Here is an 18,938-nt window from a genome sequence, read left to right on the forward strand (position 1 = left end):
GTCTTCTCGCGGCCCAAGTGGCCGCTGGAGGGCGCGTCATGCGCCTCCGCGAAGATATCGAGCTTCAGATCCTCGTCGTTGGGTACGACCACCCGTGGAGGATCAGTGGGCTCCACCCGGTAATAGAGAAGACCCTCTTTAAACTCATATCGGTGGAGCCGTGAGCGCTGTCGCGACGAGAGCCAGTCGGACTTCGCGCTCGTTCCGGCCATAAGGAACTTGACGATAGGCGCGACAGCCTCATCGTCCCGATACGCCATGCGTATCCGATCATATAGATCCGTTGTCACCCGCGTGATGTGGGCCAACTCGTAGTCTGATCGCCGAGAGAGGGCGTCCGCAAGCACATTGAGCTTGCCCGGCTTGTACTCAACGTGGAAGTTGTAGTCCGCAAAGAAGGACAGCCGCCTCGCCATCCGTTGGGAGAGGTGAGGCGAATTTGTCGCTGTCCTCAAAGATGTGTGGTCTGTGTAGATCGCAACGGTCCTTGACCCAGGAGATGAGCCCGAAACTTCACAAGGTCATACTTCATTGCCAGGAGCTTGTTGTCGTAGACATGGTAGCTCCGCTCGGCGGCCTTAAGCTGCCTGGGCTGGAACGCGATGCCTTGTTCGTGTCCGGCTGCATCGTTCTGCCGCAATGCACAGTCGATTGCATAGTCGGAATCATCGCAGACGACGCTGAACAGCTTCGTCTCTTTCGGCAGGGTCTGGACAGGTGCCTCTTGGAGGCTGACCTTGATGCTGCCAAAGGTATCCTGGTGTTCTCGCTCCCAGCGCCAGTCGATGTCCTTCTTAAGGAGGTCCGACTGGAACTTGACGAGGCCGCGTACCCTGCGCTCTACTTTGGCGGTAGTTGGTCAAGCCCAACCACTGCCGAAGATGCCCCAATGCTCCTTCATGGCCACCTTGCCTCCGTCGGCACGTTTATGAGCGAAGATGCCGACGAAGTACGTCTGTACAGAGGTATGTAGTGTTCTGAACAGCTGCGTCACCAGGCGGTTGAATCTCGCTGGGGTGTTAGCCAGGCCCTCCGGTATGACGCGTCACCCATAAAGCATGCGGCTTGGAATGCTCACCGCGGTGAGCGGGATGTCGCTCTCGCGCATCAGGATCTGGTAGTATTCGTCTACCAAAGCCAACCCATTGTACAGTACGCTTCCGGCCATGTTGTTCAACAACAAATCCTTTCGTGGGATTGGTGTCTGGGCCGGCACCGTCGCGTTATTCAGCGAGTAACATATATAAGCGTGAGCAAAACGCCACTTCCCGTTCGGCTTCTGAACGCAGAAGGTTGGCGTCGAGTGCGGGGACTTTGACTCCCGCACCATGCCTGCTTTCGCTTTCGCAGCGAAAAAGGCATCGATGACCTCGCACTGTTTGCGTGGAAGAGACCATAATCTCGTGACACTGTTCTTTGTGCAAGACACGAGATCAATATCATGCCGTACGGCTCGATCCGGTGGGAGTTGGGTCGGTGGGTGTTTGTTCACCACGTCGCATAATCCGTCACCAAAGGATACACCGGATCCTTGGGGTTCTTAAGGATCTGAGATATCAAGCGCGTCTGACCCTGCTTGCTCACCCCCTTCTAGGACGTTCTCATCCAAGACAGAGGAGGAGCCCAACTCCTCTCGAGTGGCCTCTGGTCTTATGAGCACCATCTCGGCAATCTCCCCAGCCCCAGGAAAGACTCGGCCGTCGTTTCCGCGAGGTTCAGTATCTCTGCAACCTCTGGTAACAGCTCCAAGTGGACACCCAGATGCCTTGACGGCTAGACCGGTCTCGTCATCGAAGATAAGACAACACTCTTTCACCGGCCGTGTCGGAGGAGCCCGGGCCCTGGACTCCGAGTCGATTGAAGTGACGTCGATCTGAACGAGGTTCCTATCCGACTTTCGGCGGCGGCGGCGTCATCGTCGACGGCGACGGTGACGTGGAACTTCATTACCCACGTCTGGGGAGGTAGTGGTGCCGACATCCGAGGCACTCGAGGCCTCGTGTGGTACTCATTTACCCACACAGAAAGTGCATCTTGCGTCTCCCGCCTGAGTTATGGTCTGGGCGACCTCGTATGGCATTGGGTTACTTACACAGATAGCATATCCGACGTTTCCCTCTTCAGTTAAGGTCTGGGCGACCGTGTGTGGAACTCTGTTACCCACCTTGGACACGCTATTACCAGCGTTCGTGACAGCTGCAGCTGTCTGCGGAACTATGTTACCCGTTTGTGTGCCTAAGCTACCCACTTGGCCAGCGCCTCCTTGCGCCGCCACCGTCGAAGCGTCGTCGGAGTCGTCATTATACGTCGACGACTCCCAAGTATCCGCTGGATGCTTCGGTACCCTGGCAGCCCTTGCGGGCTAACAGAGGTGGGAACACGACTCACCACTGCTCTGTCGGACTTCGCAGGGCGGCTGGCACCGATTGCCTTGCCTCGCCAGTCGATCCAGGGGTCGTACTTCTCGAGCCAGGGTATACCCAGGATCAAATCGTAGCGATCCGTGTCGAGAACAGTAAACTGTTCTGGGCTGTCGAAGTCTTCAAACTTGACGGCCAGATTTATTTGGATATTGGGGACAGTGATTACCTTCCCGTCGGTCAGTCGCACTGACACTGCCGTCCCGTTGCCTTTGCTTTCTCTCAAAGCATCGCACAGCTTGCTGCTATTACGAGCGACCGTCTGGCGGCGTGCGAATTTCTTCGATGCCCCAGAATCGATCAAGATTCAAAAGGGATGCTCGTACCCCCTTACACATCTGTGTACTTCAAGTTGTCAGCCGCTGCTCTTCGTCGATTCAATAGTTCGTAGACTCTCAGGGGCTTAATCCCCATTGTGCGCGTCACCCGCGTACCTCTCATGATGACTTAGTTCTTCCCCAGTGGGGCACCCCGCCCCTACTGGTCTCCGGTGTTCCCCTGGCCTCGGGGGATTGGCTTCAGCCAGCGACCCTTGATGACGGGCTTGAGGAAAGTCCGCGCGGGACAGTCACGCTTGAAGTGGCCCAGCTTTACGCAGCCGAAGCAGCGAATGCTGCGCTGTTCGGCGGACCCGAGTTCCATGGAAACTGGTCCAGTCGGGTTGGCCCGACCGGGATTCAGCACAGAATTCCCTGGCCACGCTGAGGCCGACGTGCGCGCCTGGCGATGGCTGTACTCTTCTTGAAGAGTCACTTGAAGCGCCTCTTCGAAAGTGCTTGACTGTACCCGGAACAGCTTAGTGCGCGCCGGTCCCACTTGAAGGCCATCCATGAACACCGTCACCTTGATGTGTTCATTGTGTAGATTGCCCACTATGGACGCCGTGAGCTCCCGCATCTCTTGGATGTACTCGTGCAGCTCACGCCTTCCTTGTTTGTATGAGAGGAAGCGCAAGCGCTGATGGTACTCGTAGTTGGCCAAGAGGAACGCGGCTCGAAGCTGTTCGCACAGCTGAGCCCAGCATGTGAAACACCACCTTCCTCGAACAGCTGAGCCCAGCATGTGAAACATCCGGCTTCCCGCGTATACGAGGTTTTTCAAGTGAAGACAACCCGAAAAACAACCGATATACCAGCTTCGGATGAAAATACAGTCACACCTCTCTAGCTGAGCCTCTGTAAGTGACCATTGACTCTTTATTTGACTACCATAATTCCCAGCAAAACTCACTAAATGAGTTTCATTAAGCACTTGCAATTGAGAACCTAGAATTTGGCTTCGGGCTGTGTTTTTAAGCTGTTCGATTAGCCAATCAGATCGCTGTAAAATGTATACATGTAGTACATGTAACTTGACCCAGGGATTAATGGTACGGTAACTTTAAAATCGGTGAAATTAATATTGTGAAAATATCACCTGTAGACCAGTTAGTATAAAAAGATATCGTTTCTTCTGAGACAGAATAATATTATAAAATATCAACTTAATATTAGCTAACATGCTTTAATATTTTCAACAATTACGTAATCTGTTTAAATCCACCAACCAGACGTCGTTAGCGGTCGACTAGCGGAGGTATTACTAATCAAATGTGAGCGTCTAATAAACTCAGGGGCTAATGGTAGCCAAATATCATATGATATTTTTGATAGTAATAGTACTATTTTTCGATATTAAATAATAATAGTAGCTCATTTTTGCAAAAGCTAACATAATATTTTAATATTAACTCGGAGAGCTGAAAATATTAGATACTACATGTTATTTTATGATATTTTCCCACTTAAGTACGTTTCTTGCCAGCTTACCGAGCGGAGCCAAATAACTCTTTCGATCAGGTTCTAGAAAAGCAGTAGGCTTTAAGACTGACGAGTATTTGCTCTAGTATTTCACTATGACACAGACAAAGGCGATCGAGATGGAAAACTGCAAACGCTTGCAGCTGTTTAACGTTGATAGAGCGAAATCAAGACATTTGTTCTTGTTCTCTACCGATCTCCTCGTCGACATCGTGCGTCTAATAAACCTGCTGCCTGTGGCGCTAGATTAATGCGCTCAGCAGTGCCAACACACAACGCCAATCTTGCCGTCACTCACAATTGAAACATTTGGCGGGACCCCGGGGTCCGGATGGGACCCCGGGGCTCTCATAAGTAACCGGTACAAAACAGTACCAATTTTTGTTTTGGCTGCTGATATGCTGCCGAACTGTCAGCATGGGTGTTTTCTGGGGCGATGACGATGCCTTGGAATGACGCTCAGAGACTTCACAGTAATATCTGACATATTATTGCTCAATATGGCAGCTAGATGCTCTTGATTGCAGGGCCCAAGGACTTCACAGCAATATCTGATATTTTAGGGCCGTTAATAGCTTCTGGATGCTCGTTCACGGGATGCTGGGCAAGCTAAATTTTGAAAAAGTAAGTCACGAAATGTTTTCTTATAGGTTGTGGTACAAGCCCGTAATAAAATAAATAATTCCGGATACCGACATAATTGTTTGCGGGACCCCGGGGTCCCGCAACCAGGGGTTAATGGTAACTCCAAAATCGGTGAAGTTAATATTGTGAAAATATCACCTGTAGACCAGTTAATATAAAAAATATCACCTAATATTTTCTTTTGAGACAATATGATATTATTAAATATCAACTTAATATTAGTTAATACGATATTATATTTTTCAATGATTGCGTAATCGGGCTACATTAACTAATCAGATGTCGTTAACGCTCGACTAGCTGAAGTATTACTAATCAACCGTGAGTACCGGGACAATTGTGAGTGACGGCAAGGTTGGCGTTGTGTGTTGGCACTGCTGAGCGCATTAATCTAGCGCCACAGGCAGCAGGTTTATTAGACGCACGATGTCGACGAGGAGATCGGAAGAGAACAAGAACAAATGTCTTGATTTCGCTCTATCAACGTTAAACAGCTGCAAGCGTTTGCAGTTTTCCATCTCGATCGCCTTTGTCTGTGTCACAGTGAAATACTAGAGCAAATACTCGTCAGTCTTAAAGCCTACTGCTTTTCTAGAACCTGATCGAAAAAGTTATTTGGCTCCGCTCGGTTCACAGAGGTAAGCTGGCAAGAAACGTACTTAAGTGGGAAAATATCATAAAATATCATGTAGTATCTAATATTTTTCAGTTCTCCGAGCTAATATAAAAATATTATGTTAGCTTTTGCAAAAATGAGTTACTATTAATATTTAATATCGAAAATAGTACTATTACTATCAAAAATATCATATGATATTTGGTTACCATTAGCCCCTGAATATAATATCGTATTAACTAATATTAAGTTGATATTTAATGATATCATATTGTCTCAGAAGAAAATAATAGGTGATATTTTTTATATTAACTAGTCTACAGGTGATATTTTCACAATATTAACTTCACCGATTTTGGAGTTGCTGCAACAACCTGCAAAGCTAGAAGGCACACCAGGTGCAACCCCAAGGTAAATTAAAAAAATAGCGTTACTGTAGCACCATATACCCTTCTGATGTCGGTTATTTCATCCATTAGATGTTGCCCTACCGTTTAATTTGTTACGTCCTCATAATATTATACCCTATTGAATACGTTATTTGTTTTCGCTTTGAAAAATCGTGATGTCTGTGCTGTGAGTCAGTCGACATTTTTAACTGGATCGGTCCGTGACCACCCCACTTATAAATTGACCTCTCCAAGCTCAGAGACCAAGCATCGATCATGAGCTCTCCACAACCTATTGAGTGCAAGGCCGCCGTGTGTTGGGCCGCCAAAGAAGATTACATCCTCGAGGATGTGATCGTGGCGCCGCCGCGCGCCGGCGAAGTGCGCATTAAGATCGTGGCTACGGGTGTATGCCACACGGACGAGTACACTCGCTCAGGCGCAGATCCGGAAGGTATCTTCCCCGTCATCATGGGACACGAAGGCGCCGGTATCGTGGAGAGTGTGGGTCCTGATGTGACCAGCGTCAAGGTGGGCGACCACGTCGTGCCGTGCTACACGCCGCAGTGCCGCAACTGCAAGTTCTGCAAGTCCAGCAAGACGAATCTCTGCTCTATCATCCGCAGCACGCAGGGCAAGGGTCTCATGCCCGACGGAACATCGCGCTTCACGTGCAAGCGTAACGGAGAGACGCTCTTCCACTTTATGGGCACGTCCACCTTCTCTGAGTACACAGTGCTACCTGAGATTTCTGTGGCCAAGATCGACCCCTCAGCCCCTATGGACAAGGTGTGTCTGCTTGGTTGCGGCATCACCACGGGCTACGGTGCTGTCATCAACACCATGAAGGTGGAGAAGGACTCGACTGTGGCCGTGTTCGGTTTGGGCGCTGTGGGTCTCGCTTGTATCATGGGTGCCAAGGCGGCTGGTGCGCGTAAGATCATCGCCATTGACATCAACCAAAAGAAGTTCCCTATTGCCGAGGAGTTCGGTGCTACTCAGTGCGTGAACCCTAAGGACTACGATCGTCCGATCCAGGAGGTGCTTATCGAGATGACAGAGGAAGAGGGTTTCGGTGGACTGGACTACACGTTCGAGTGCATCGGCCGTCCCGAGACGATGCGTGCTGCGCTCGAGTGCTGCCACAAGGGCTGGGGCGAGTCGTGTATTATCGGCGTTGCTGCGTCCGGTGTGGAGCTGGGTTCGCGTCCGTTCCAGCTCGTCACGGGCCGCCGCTGGGCTGGTAGCGCCTTCGGTGGCTTTAAGAGCCGTGACGGTGTCCCTGAGCTAGTAAACAAGTACATGAAGAAGGAGATCAAGGTGGACGAGTTCATCACCCACAAGTTTGACCTGACGCAGATCAACGACGCGTTCCACGCCATGCACCAAGGAGACGTAAGTGTTGAACAAGGTGGATGTTTGCTGCTAGTGTGCATAATAACGTTTTTTGTGCTTCTTTTGATGTGATATTAACAGTGCATTCGCGCCATTGTGTACTTCCACGGTGTGCCCCAGTAAGAACCAATTGTGCGCTAGTTTGCGGCATGACAGCCGAGTTAGAGGAGATGTGCGAGTAGCTCGGGTCTGCTTTGCGCTGTATGAGGTCATCGTGAAGATGCGAGATTATTCTCGGTCTGCGAAAACACAAAAATTGAGTCCTACTTTGCCTTGCTGTGCTTCTTCTTCGGTGTTCATGTTCAACGAGCATTGTCTTCTTTTACTTAATCATTGTCATGTGAGCACGAGGATAATTTGTGAAAAGATTGCCACACGCACCTCTGCATACATGAAGTTTTACACATGTAATATCATGATGACTCGTGTGTTTCTAGTGTAGTGGAGCGAGCAACTTTCAGCGCCTAAAGGCCCTATCTAATCTTCTGTCAATTAATATGGTGCCTCTCAAAGGTTTTGAGACATACACGCACACGTTCATGTCCGAATTGCGCAAGTTTGAGATGCCAATAGCTCGACATGCGGTTCGTGATGCCACTGCCGGCGCATTCACCGCGCAGCGTGCCTTCTTCTAGAAGCAGAACTCGTATCTGATAATCAAATGCGTGGAATGGCTGGTCCCAGTGCGCTGTGACTTGCGAGCATCCACGAGAACTATCTTTTTGTTGCCTTCAACTTCTGTGATAAAGCATAATTTGTTTTAAGTTGTTTTTATCAACAGTCACTCGCGCACAAATTACCAGCACTTTGTAAATCGAAGAGTACATATACCTCTATTTTCCAAAATACCTTTGAGATCCCAAAGTCCGTTTCGCCAGCCTCATCATGGTGATTAGAATCCGGGATCAACATGCTGTTTAGAGGAGATTTGAGCGGCGTACGCTGCTCGAGAGCCGACCCTTGGGCCAAGCAAGATCTCATTCTGGAATTCGCCCAAGAAAACCAAGCAACATCCACTACAACTATGAGCGTCAAGGCCCAAGCCGGTGACAAGGTCGTGCTCGCCTACAGCGGCGGCCTGGACACGTCCATCATCCTCAAGTGGCTGACCAACAAGGGCTTCGAGGTCATCTGCTACTGCGCGAACGTGGGCCAGCACGGCGAGGACTACGAGAAGGTGCGTGCCAAGGCTATGTCCCTGGGCGCCAAGAAGGTGTACATCGAGGACCTGCGTGAGGAGTTCGTCAAGCACTACATCTTCGAGGCTGTCAAGTCCAACGCCATCTACGAGTCTCGTTACCTGCTGGGTACGTCCCTGGCTCGTCCTGTGATCGCTAAGAAGCAGGTGGAGATTGCCCAGGCCGAGGGCGCCAAGTATGTGGCCCACGGTGCCACGGGCAAGGGTAACGACCAGGTTCGTTTCGAGCTGTGCGCTCAGGCCCTGGACGCCCAGCTTAAGACCATCGCCCCGTGGCGTGACGCTGAGTTTATCGAGAAGTTCAAGGGCCGTGCCGATCTGATCCAGTACGCCAAGGAGCAGAACATCCCCATCGATGCCACCCCCAAGGCCCCTTACAGTGTAGACGAGAACCTGTACCACACGTCGTACGAGGCTGGTATGCTGGAGGACCCCATGACTGCCCCTATGGTCGAGATGTTCAAGATGACGGTGGACCCCAAGGACGCCCCCGACGCCGCTGAGCAGATCCAGGTCCGCTTCGAGAAGGGTATCCCTGTGGGTGTGACCAACCTCACGGCCAAGACCCCCGAACTGACGGGTGCTTTGGAGCTGTTCCTGGAGCTTAACAAGCTCGCCGGCAAGCACGGCATTGGCCGCATTGACATCGTGGAGAACCGCTTCGTCGGTATCAAGTCGCGTGGCTGTTACGAGACTCCGGGCGGCACCATCCTTCGTCACGCACACCTTGACCTCGAGGGCCTTTGCATGGACCGTGAGGTCATGAAGGTGCGCGACTCGCTGTCCGCCAAGTTCGCCGAGTTCTGCTACAACGGCTTCTGGTTCGCTCCCGAGATGGACTTCGTGCGCAACGCCGTGGACTTCTCGCAGCAGAACATCACGGGTTTCGTCAACCTGGAGCTCTACAAGGGCAACGTGACCGTCATTGGCCGCTACTCGGACGAGGCTCTGTACAGCGCCGACCTGGCCTCCATGGACCAGGAGGGTGGTGGTGCCAACTTCGACTACAACCCGGCTGACGCCCAGGGATTCATCCGCATTAACGCCACGCGCCTCAAGGCCTGGCGGTGCCGCCCCCAGCCCAAGAAGTAAGCTCAAAATTGAGGTTGCTTAATATATGAGGAGCATGGGTCCACGCTACCAGTATCAGCTACAGCTTGCAACAGAGTAGTGGCGAATAATAACACACAAAAATGAACATTGAGAACAGCACAATTTTGCAAGCTTCGGTGTCTCCATTCCGAATTCGTTGCGTGTTGCAGTAAGCCAGTACAATAGTTACAACCACTGCATTGGCGTTTCTTTCAAGACCAAAATTTGATCCTTGAATAGTCTGAACCCAAACACGAGACTATTTCAACCAGTCGAGAATGGGGAACGATGGTGGAGTGATCGCTGTGAAGCGCAAGTTCATGCGCCACGCGAACGTCAAGGCACGTAATGAGAAAGCTGATCAGGAAGCGCTACGCCTGGAGAAGGCGCGTACATGTGCTGTATCCTCAGATCCGCTACGCGAGCCCGTGGTGGCGTGTCGTTTGGGTAATCTGTTCAACAAGCAGGCGGTGCTGGAGCATTTACTGGCCAAGTCGATGCCTGAGCGATTCCGTCACATTACGTCGCTGAAAGATGTGGTGACGTGCCGTGTGACGCGCGAGAAAGAGGAGGAGGAGGACGCGCTGTGGAGCTGCCCCGTCACAATGACAGAGTTTAATGGCAAGCAGCCCTTCGTTGTGCTCTTCTCGTGTGGCTGTGTACTCTCGGAGCGTGCTCTTAAGGCCGTTAGCACGAAGGAATGTCTGGTATGTGGAAAATCATTTGAAGAGCAGAACGTCGTGACGCTGCTATTGGAAGACGAGCAGTACGCGGCGAACCAGAAGAAATTGCTGGAGGCCAAGGCCGATGAGAAACGGGCCAAGAAGAACAAGAAGAAGGCGAAGGAGGAGAAAGACGATCAAAAGAAACATCACAAGGAAAAGAAGAGCAAGAGGAAGGCAGAGCATCTGGGTGAGACGAAGGATGCGAGACTTTCCAAAATTGCCAAGGACGCAAGTGAATCCATCTCAAAGGCCAAAGAGAAGAGCCAAGTGTTTGCCTCTATCTTCTCAAAGGACAAGAAAGAGAAGGCAAGCGCTAACGACCTGCTCATGACTATCGCAGGTATGCGTTACACGCTGTCGTAGACACTAACGAAGGGCGGAGCGGTAGATGAGACCAGGATCCATTTTAATGCTTGATCACTCGTGAGCCCAGACTTTAGCCGAGCCATCGATGCAGCCAGTGACAAACATGCTACTCTCAGGGTGGCATGCGAGTGCTCGAACAGGCTTGTTGTGCGCATCAAACGAGTGCTGATGCTTAGCGTCCACGAGATCCCACCAGTAGATTTTCCCGTCCTCAGAACCGCTCAGCACGAAGGCTCCGTCACTTGAGAACCCGCACTCGATCTTGTAGTCTTGCACGCTGTGTCCACGATAGCTACGAGGCAGCAAACGTAAAGGTAAACAGAATGAAACGCCAATACACAACAAATGTCTCGCTCTCTTACCTCTTGACTTCGGTGCCGTTGGTCTTCTCAATCAGTCGAACGGAGCCATCGAGACATCCAGCGAGAATGAATCGCGCATCGGCGGAATGTGCGACTGATGTGACAGGTTCTGCATTATCGAAACAAACCAGTAGTGAATAGTCAGAGTGGCAGCATTAGCTGTAGCCTATCTACACCCATACCATCAATATGCTCGCGGAAGAGCTGTCCAGCTCGAAGGTCGTATGTGCGCACAACACCATCAACACACCTTTGAAAAACAATGAGAATTCGTGAGGCTTACTATCATAAGCTGAAAAGAAATTCACCAAATATCAACTGTACCCTGCAATGATCTCATGGTCTGTCACTACCATCGAGGTGACGCTGTCTCGGAAGTCGTCCAAAATCTGAATTGGAGTGTAAGCATTTCGAGCTCTATTTGAGCAAAGCACGGCAAGTAAGCGTCGCTTTTAAGAACGAGGGCACTGATAACAAACGTACGTACCTGATGTCCCAAGCTCGAATGGTCTTGTCATACGACCCACTCAGCAGCACAGAAGAATCCGTATTATAACGCACACAATTCACACTCTTTCCAACACGTGACATTAGCTCTACCCCATTTCAGCATTATGTAGCAAGTTGCTGTCGCTTACATGCTCGTGGCCTTCAAACTTGCGGATAACTTTAGCAGTGGGCACGTCCCACATGAAGACGTCTTTGTCTCGACCGCACGAGGCGAACTTGGAATTGTCATGAGCTCTGTAGCAGCAAACCAAAACGTATCCAATCACTATTGCCAGCTTCCCTTGCCAGTGCAGTTCTACAGTACTCCGTACATTGCGACGTCCTGTACATCGTAGCCGTGTCTTCCCTCATAAGATTTGACAAGTAGTGCCTCATTTGGTTTCTCCACGCTGGCGCGGTGCGGATTCCAGAGTTTCACCGTCTTGTCCTGACCACAGGTCATCACGTACGTGCCCTTGGCTGCGATGCACCCGTGAACTGTTAGCGAGACCTAGACATAAAATATACAGAGCGCTGATGAAGCACGTACAGTTGAAGCGCACAGCATTGACGGGGCCGTGATGCCCGCGAAGCTCGCGCACGCAGACACTGGGTACGGTGCTCTCCTTCATCGATTTGGACCACTTTGTGTCCTTTACTTTGTTCAAGATTAAATTGTGCACAAAAATGCTGTTGCAGTGGTTGATATTGTAGCCATTTTATGAGTGGCAATCTCTAGTCCAGTGCAACAAACACGACATGCAAAACTGTGGCTTGAGCTGCGTGCTCCTCCATCGTCCCAGTGACACAAAGCGGTCTTCTGTATCAACCAGCTCCTGCGACTGGGAGGACGGGATCGGGCATCCTATAAAATTTGCCACAAGCACGTAGCCCGTATGGCCCCAATTTCAACTTTTCCTTGCGCCATCCTTACGGCGAGGTGGCAGGCGAGATCGACGGCTCAAACAGGTCCCAAATGTTACCATTCACGAAGTCGTTGTCCACGATGCTCACCAGGAAGTACGTGTCGTGAATCTCGCGCAACAGCTTGGCCGACTGGCTGCCCTGTTCATACAGTGACGCCCACAGCTTGAGCCACAGCGCGAAGGCCTCGTCCTTCCACACCAGGAAGCTGCTGCTGTCCACGATCGTGGGTTGCAAGATCTCCTTGTTGGGGAAGACGCCCCACGTCACAGCCACAGCAGATTTGCTGGCGTTCGAGTACGAGTGGCCGTTCAAGTTCACGGCGTGGTACTGCATCGACGGCTTCTTGGCGGCGTTCTCGATTATAATCTTCATATTTTCAGGCGACACGAAGCACTCGACGTAGGCCTTCTGGTACACGCGGCCTCCAGGTCCGCCCCAGCCGAACATCGGATCATCAGACAACGCGCCGTTCACGCGCGGCTGGCTGTTAATCGTCAGGAATCCGGCAGAGTTGGCGGCGGCGAGCTCCTGCTGGACGGTCGACGTCTCGGCGTGCAATGCGGCATCACACCACGGCAGGCTCGAGATCTCGCCACGCACGTACTGTACGAACGTGCGGCGAACGTCTTCCTTGCTAGCAGGGGCGTCACCCCACATCGCACGGCGCTCGCGCGGCGTGGATGTGTTGGAGGGCGCAAAGTGAGATTCAGTGAGCTCACCGAATGCAGGACTTTCGCTGTTTCCCCAGCGGCCGTTCGGGTATTCGTCCCACATGGCCGTACGGTGTACGTAGCTCTTGGGTCGGTTGGACCAGTAGATGGGACGCACACTCTCGGACGCACGCTTCGACAACGTCGACGTTTGCCAAGGCAGCTCACGGCGCGGCACACGACTGGACAGAGAAGACAGTCCTTCAAGAATGCGACGCACGGAGCGCTCCAGGTTGAGTGTGTAGAAGTGCAGTCCAGGTACACCGGCGTCAATGAGCTGCTGGCTCATTGTGATACCAAGCTGCACGCCGTAGTCCTTAACAGCTTCGTCGTTGTCCTTAATAGGCTCCAGAGCTTTACGCACTTCGTCAGGCACGTGCGTGTTGCAGAAGGATGTCATACGTTCGAAGCCGCCGTAGTTCTGAATAGGCATAATACCGGGGATAATGGGTACCGTGATACCCACGGCGCGGCACTCCTTGACAAAGTCCACGAACACCTTTACGTCGTAGAAGAGCTGTGTGATCACAAAGTCGGCTCCGGCATCCACCTTCTCCTTGAGGTACTGGATGTCAGCCTTCTTGTCCTTAAACTCAGTGTGACCCTCGGGGTACCCCGCCACGCCGATGCAGAAGTGGTTGCCGTATTTCTCGCGAATGTAGCGCACGAGATCTACGGCATGAGAGAAGCCGCGATCGCATTCGTCGAAGCTGGTTGCACCGCGTACGGGGTCTCCACGCAACGCAAGGATATTCTGGATGCCAGCGTCCTTCGCCTGGTCCAGCGCCTTCTTGATGTCTGCGTCAGCCATGTTGGTGCACGTCATGTGCATGAGCATTTCGAGTCCGCTGAGTTTCTGTGCGTTGGCGCTGAGCTCTAGTGTGAGCTGTGCGCTGGAGCCGCCGGCCCCCCATGTCATATCACAGAAAAGCGGCTCTAGCGCCGCCATGCGGTCCATACGAGCGTACAGGTTGTCCACACCTGCGGGCGTCTTGGGCGGGAAGAACTCGAACGAGTAAAAGACCTCCTGGCGCTCCAAACTCGCGTTGATCTTGTCGATGACCTTCATTCTGTTCTATGCCTGGGCTCCTTATACAATCGAGCTGCGTCCTGCCACCCCGGGGGATAAATCTAGACTGCGCATTCACCGATGGCTGGCAGCCGTCCACGCTATGACACCAGACCCTGTTTGCAATTTAATCCAATAACCTGCATATTCGCATATCCAAATTGAATTTAAATGCATTCGATTTCGGTTAATTTAACTTATTTCCACACGCCAATAGGATCTGCTGGAGGAGCATGGACCACGGGAAGCAGACCGCCGCGGCGAGGGCCAAGGCGCTTGTCGGCGACTGCGATTGCGCTTCTTGCGGCCGATCGCTGCCTCTGGAGGATTTTTCGCGCAATCAGCAGCAGAAATCGATCTCGTACGTGTCCACAATGCGGCTGAAGGCCAGATTCTGGTGAATGCTCATCCGTTGTCCTTAAACCCACAGCAAATGCAAGTCGTGTACAGAGCAGTCAAAAATCGAACAGTCATCAGGATGCCAAGGACTCAACTCAGAGCAAGAGCGGCGTATGTGCGTTGAGTGCAAGCGGTCATTGGCCCCCAAGGCCTTTTCGCGCCACCAACAATTGAAGCCAAATCCGTACGTGCTCGCTTTCGTCAACTGAGTGAAGTCCGGAACATGACCATGATCTGAATGGCGCGTTTGCTTGCTGCAGCAAGTGCAAGGCCTGCGTGGATAAAGCGAAGGTGGAAGGTGAGACCCAGCCGCGCCTCAAATGCTGCGTACATTGTTTCCAAAGTCTCCCCAAGTCGAGCTTCTCCAAGCGACAGGCTCAGCTGCTGGATGCCAAGTGTAAGACGTGCGTAGACGAGCTGGAACGCGCCGCTGCTTCGTCATCAGCGCATGTTGCTAGTAAGTTACTCTGTTACTTCCTGTCTGCTCAGTTGTAGGGTGCAGAACGGTGTTCACTAAGTAGCTCGACTGTGGCTTTGTTCTTCATCAGGCAAGTGGAAGTTCGACCAATACTATCGTGTATGTCATCGCGGCAAAAGTGGAGGTGTGTCAGTGCGCCTGAAGCACAACATCGCATCCCCTCTGTTAGGTTACATCCCTCTTGGTCGCGTATTCCGTGCTACGGCTCCCATTTGCAACGAGCAAGGCGACCCAATGGTGCGATTAGAGGGTTCTCACCTCCCTAATTGTGTTGTGCGAGGCGATCCTAATGGGGCTGGCAAAGAAGATGATGGGGTGGAGCGGCAAGTAAAAGAGGCATGGATACCCTGCCGCTCTATACGCAATGAAATCCTACTGGAATCTCATCAAGGGCCATACACCTGTGACGGCCTCAATGAACGAACTAGCAGGTTCTTCCGCTGTGTTGTAGAAGGCTGCAAGGTTCGGGAGTCTGCCGATCTGACACTATCAGAGCTTGGCTACGTGCTCTACGGCGACGTTGTTGAAGTGGTAGAGTCCACTGTGGCTCCAGATGGAGTCGTGTTCCTTAGACTACACGAAAGATACTTTGATGGCGCGGCGTGGGTTGTCGAGCGCTCACTAGACAACGAGTCTGTGCTCAACGAGGTCGAAGGTCCGTGGACTTCATCGCTATCTACACCCAGGAATGAAACATATCGCTGTGTCCAAGACTCGGGTGCTCCTGTTCGTATGGAACCAGAGTTGACAGCAGCACCAGTGGGTCGCATTCCTTGCGGAGCTGTCGTCACGGTTGCAGAACGTGTTGTTACGGGTCAGCGCCAGGTCTTTCTCCGGGTCGTCGACTTTAACGCCATTCACAAGGACGACAAAGCCACTCATGGAGATAAATGGGTTATCGAAACAAGCTCATGCTGTGCCAGTGTAATGATCAAGGTCAACCAACACGGGCAGTTTTAGAAGACAGTACATGTACCTAAGTACTACATTGCGAATAGAGAAAATCACACCTAGGTATTCAAACCCACACCCACTTGTGGTGAGGCTGCCACGTATCTGGGTAATTCCAGCCTTGCCCAAAGAAGTTCGGTGGGTTTTGCAGTTGCTCGGGACCGAGCACTGCCGACACGTTGACGCCACCAAGAGCATCATTACGCACGAAAAAGCAGTTCACACCGTGCGACTCGCAGTACACTAACGAGTATCCATTGAGAGCACCCCAGCGGTAGAATGCCGCCACGCTGCCGCCAAAATATGACGAGAAACCGTCCCAGCTTCCACTTCCATCCTCGCTGTCATCATATTGTACAGTTCGAGCCTCATTCGGTGGGATGTGACTGTTTACTTCGACTAATATCACACGGGGCGATACACGCGTCAAGTCAACAGCTTTAAGCAGCCAGAAATCGTTAAAGTCGACGTCAATGGACAGGAGATCGAGTTCCTGAGGAACGAGGCTTTGGTACTTTTCAGCAAGAAGGAACATGAAATTGTCACGAGTGATAAACTCTCGGTGCAACTCGATGCTCTCATCTTCATGACGCGAGTCCATTAGAAGTCCTTTCCAGCCATGAAGTTGTCGTAGCAGACGTGTGTTGCATTCATCGCCATTCTCCGTGCCAAACTCGACGTACGATTTGCTCGTCGTACCAATATGTCGGAATATCTTGCGAATGATACCGTCTTCGCCATTCTGCGAGTATATCCCCCACTCGTGACGCCAAAGATCGCAGATCCATCGCAAGCTCGGCGTTAAGAGAAGCATTTCTGGACAGGATCTAGGACGTTGAGGAGTGTGGACTCTCGGGTCTAGGATATGCAGTCTTGAAGTGATTTCGGGAGGATTTACTCTTGGTTCAGCGCTAAAGGCCAAGGTGTTCGACGTATGCACCACCTTGTTGTTTTCCACGAGTAGAAGAACACTCATCTCGTGTCCATTAACGTCACTGAATGGAACGTGATCCACTGGCGACCGGAACGTTACGCTTTGGTACATGGGTTCTTTGTGTGTACCATGGCGTAACTCGCTCTCATCAACAGCCATGTACTCTGGATCCAGGCAGTCGAAGGAATCGTCGAGCAAGACGCAGACTCGGAATGCAGGATCGAAGGGATCGAAAAATGTCGTGCGGATTGTCGCCACCAGATAATTGCTGTTGGCGCTACCGGCTCCGGCGAAAACCTCGACCAAATTCACTTTGGGAAGTACAATTTGGAATGTTACCGCCGCCAAAATCTCGCCACCACTCTTGTCTGTGAAGTAAAATATGTGGTAGCCTTCGCCAGCATTGGGGGAGATGTAGAGAGGTTCTGTCTGAGGAACAGTAAAGCATGCAATTGGCGTGGTGGAGTAGCCCGCATTAAGACACACTTCTTCCGAAACAATTTCTTCCTCCGCTAACTCTTGCTCCCAGCTCACTTTAACATAGATACGTTCAGACTTCGGGTACAAGCGAGTATCAATCGGGCTAATCACGCGTAATCGGCGTCGTACGTCAGTATTAACGTCTTCCACCACACCTCCATTTCCCGCTACACGTGGAGTATTCGAGTTTTCGACCTCCTTACGGACAAGACGAATGAGAGCTGCACACTCTGCAACGTTAAGCTTTTTATCTAAGCATAACGTCGCTGCTTCAACTGTCCCGTTGCTCGGCAATTCAACCTTAATTTGATGTTCTTCTTGGTCCAGCAAAACAGGAATCTCGACGAAGTCTGTTCTTTTATTCGCTACGGGGTCATCGCAGCCCCAATCTCTCACTAAGAGATCACTAACGCCAACACGGGCGTTATCACAGCTTTGGTCGTCCAGTTTGTAGCGTGCACAATACTCGGCTATTGTATCGTTTAGCGGTTGTTCCGGGTAGACCACAATCGGTTCGGGAGCTTTAACCTGTTCCTGGGTCGCTTCATCGAACATCAATACGTCGTAGATCAGAGAGTGATCCAGCGACACATTCACGACAGCTTCCCGAATTGCCAATCGAGCCATTTCCTGCATTGTCTCCAGTATCTCCTTCTTAACGTTGCCACATTTGTAATTGGGTACGCCGAAGGATTCGCACGCCGCGTTGCCCATGTCCTCAACCGGACTAAACGAGTTGATATGTAGTAGTGCATACTCCACATTAGCAGGAGGGATGCGTAGCAGAGAGCACTGCTGAGCGTGGCTGCTGATAAGAGCCACCAGGTACAGAGAGAGCAGCAAGGTTCGGACAAACGAGGAAGACACGCCTTTCATATTGATTTGAAGGAGTTGCTTTGAAGTTGACAATTTATTAACCGGTTGGCTACCGGTATAGCCAAGTGAAATAGAATTCTCACAAAAGACATGCGTAAGTAAAATACACGGCGAGTATAGATTTCCTAGAAATGGACAAGACTTGTCCTTTTAGTTTTTTTTTTGACTTGTCCTTTTAGAGTTAACCCCACCCCTGGGACGAACCAAATGGGTACGAGTCGAAAAAGATTCAGTAGCCGTTCCAACTTCGGTTCGGAGCCGGTAATCTGAAAAATTTCATTCTTCCCCGTATTTAATGTCGGGAATGAACCCGTTCTAAAGGGAGCCTGAACCCATTGATATGGGAGAGGGCGAGGGGTTCTCCAGTTTGGCGTACTTCATTGGCTAATTTACGGTGTGTTTTGGCATTTTTTTGCGCTGACTGCAGCTTTAAAAAGCTATTTGCTTCCTGCTATCACACCGCGATCTTCAGCAGATACTCATGGACCCAGAGCGAAGAAGGCGTCGCGACGAAGCCAGTATCCCGATCGCTGTACGGGAGGCCATCCAGGCCTTTGTCCCTGAAGCTGGAACAAAAATTTTACGCGCCAAGACGAGTGAGACGTCATTCGTCTACGA

The 18,938-nt window shown here is 51.3% G+C and overlaps 7 protein-coding genes across 7 annotated transcripts; 4 read left to right on the top strand and 3 right to left on the bottom strand.

Moving 5' to 3' along the window:
- Positions 1 to 6,145: 6,145 nt before the first annotated feature.
- Positions 6,146 to 7,387, top strand: PITG_05373 (alcohol dehydrogenase class-3, putative; the record flags this gene model as incomplete). Its single annotated transcript, XM_002998982.1, has 2 exons — positions 6,146 to 7,264; positions 7,346 to 7,387. 2 exons carry the CDS (start codon positions 6,146 to 6,148, stop codon positions 7,385 to 7,387), a joined length of 1,161 nt encoding a protein of 386 aa, XP_002999028.1.
- Positions 7,388 to 8,174: 787 nt separating this feature from the next.
- Positions 8,175 to 9,689, top strand: PITG_05374 (argininosuccinate synthase; the record flags this gene model as incomplete). The annotated part of the gene is made up of 1 exon (XM_002998983.1): positions 8,175 to 9,689. One exon carries the CDS (start codon positions 8,175 to 8,177, stop codon positions 9,552 to 9,554), a length of 1,380 nt encoding a protein of 459 aa, XP_002999029.1.
- Positions 9,690 to 9,832: 143 nt separating this feature from the next.
- Positions 9,833 to 10,642, top strand: PITG_05375 (uncharacterized protein; the record flags this gene model as incomplete). The annotated part of the gene is made up of 1 exon (XM_002998984.1): positions 9,833 to 10,642. The coding sequence occupies one exon, from the start codon at positions 9,833 to 9,835 to the stop codon at positions 10,640 to 10,642; it is 810 nt and encodes a 269-aa protein (XP_002999030.1).
- Positions 10,643 to 10,696: 54 nt separating this feature from the next.
- Positions 10,697 to 12,128, bottom strand: PITG_05376 (mitogen-activated protein kinase organizer, putative; the record flags this gene model as incomplete). The annotated part of the gene is made up of 8 exons (XM_002998985.1): positions 10,697 to 10,937; positions 11,008 to 11,116; positions 11,190 to 11,257; positions 11,332 to 11,424; positions 11,495 to 11,580; positions 11,646 to 11,751; positions 11,829 to 11,976; positions 12,047 to 12,128. The coding sequence occupies 8 exons, from the start codon at positions 12,126 to 12,128 to the stop codon at positions 10,697 to 10,699; spliced, it is 933 nt and encodes a 310-aa protein (XP_002999031.1).
- Positions 12,129 to 12,426: 298 nt separating this feature from the next.
- On the bottom strand, positions 12,427 to 14,202 carry PITG_05377 (methylenetetrahydrofolate reductase, putative; the record flags this gene model as incomplete). Its single annotated transcript, XM_002998986.1, has 1 exon — positions 12,427 to 14,202. The coding sequence occupies one exon, from the start codon at positions 14,200 to 14,202 to the stop codon at positions 12,427 to 12,429; it is 1,776 nt and encodes a 591-aa protein (XP_002999032.1).
- Positions 14,203 to 14,714: 512 nt separating this feature from the next.
- On the top strand, positions 14,715 to 15,930 carry PITG_05378 (uncharacterized protein; the record flags this gene model as incomplete). The annotated part of the gene is made up of 4 exons (XM_002998987.1): positions 14,715 to 14,785; positions 14,862 to 15,058; positions 15,150 to 15,842; positions 15,899 to 15,930. The coding sequence occupies 4 exons, from the start codon at positions 14,715 to 14,717 to the stop codon at positions 15,928 to 15,930; spliced, it is 993 nt and encodes a 330-aa protein (XP_002999033.1).
- A 167-nt stretch (positions 15,931 to 16,097) lies between these two features.
- On the bottom strand, positions 16,098 to 17,605 carry PITG_05379 (uncharacterized protein; the record flags this gene model as incomplete). The annotated part of the gene is made up of 2 exons (XM_002998988.1): positions 16,098 to 17,547; positions 17,574 to 17,605. 2 exons carry the CDS (start codon positions 17,603 to 17,605, stop codon positions 16,098 to 16,100), a joined length of 1,482 nt encoding a protein of 493 aa, XP_002999034.1.
- Between the last annotated feature and the right edge of the window lie 1,333 nt (positions 17,606 to 18,938).

Source organism: Phytophthora infestans, genomic scaffold (assembly GCF_000142945.1).
Source record: "Phytophthora infestans T30-4 supercont1.7 genomic scaffold, whole genome shotgun sequence".
Taxonomy (NCBI): Eukaryota; Oomycota; class Peronosporomycetes; order Peronosporales; family Peronosporaceae; genus Phytophthora; species Phytophthora infestans.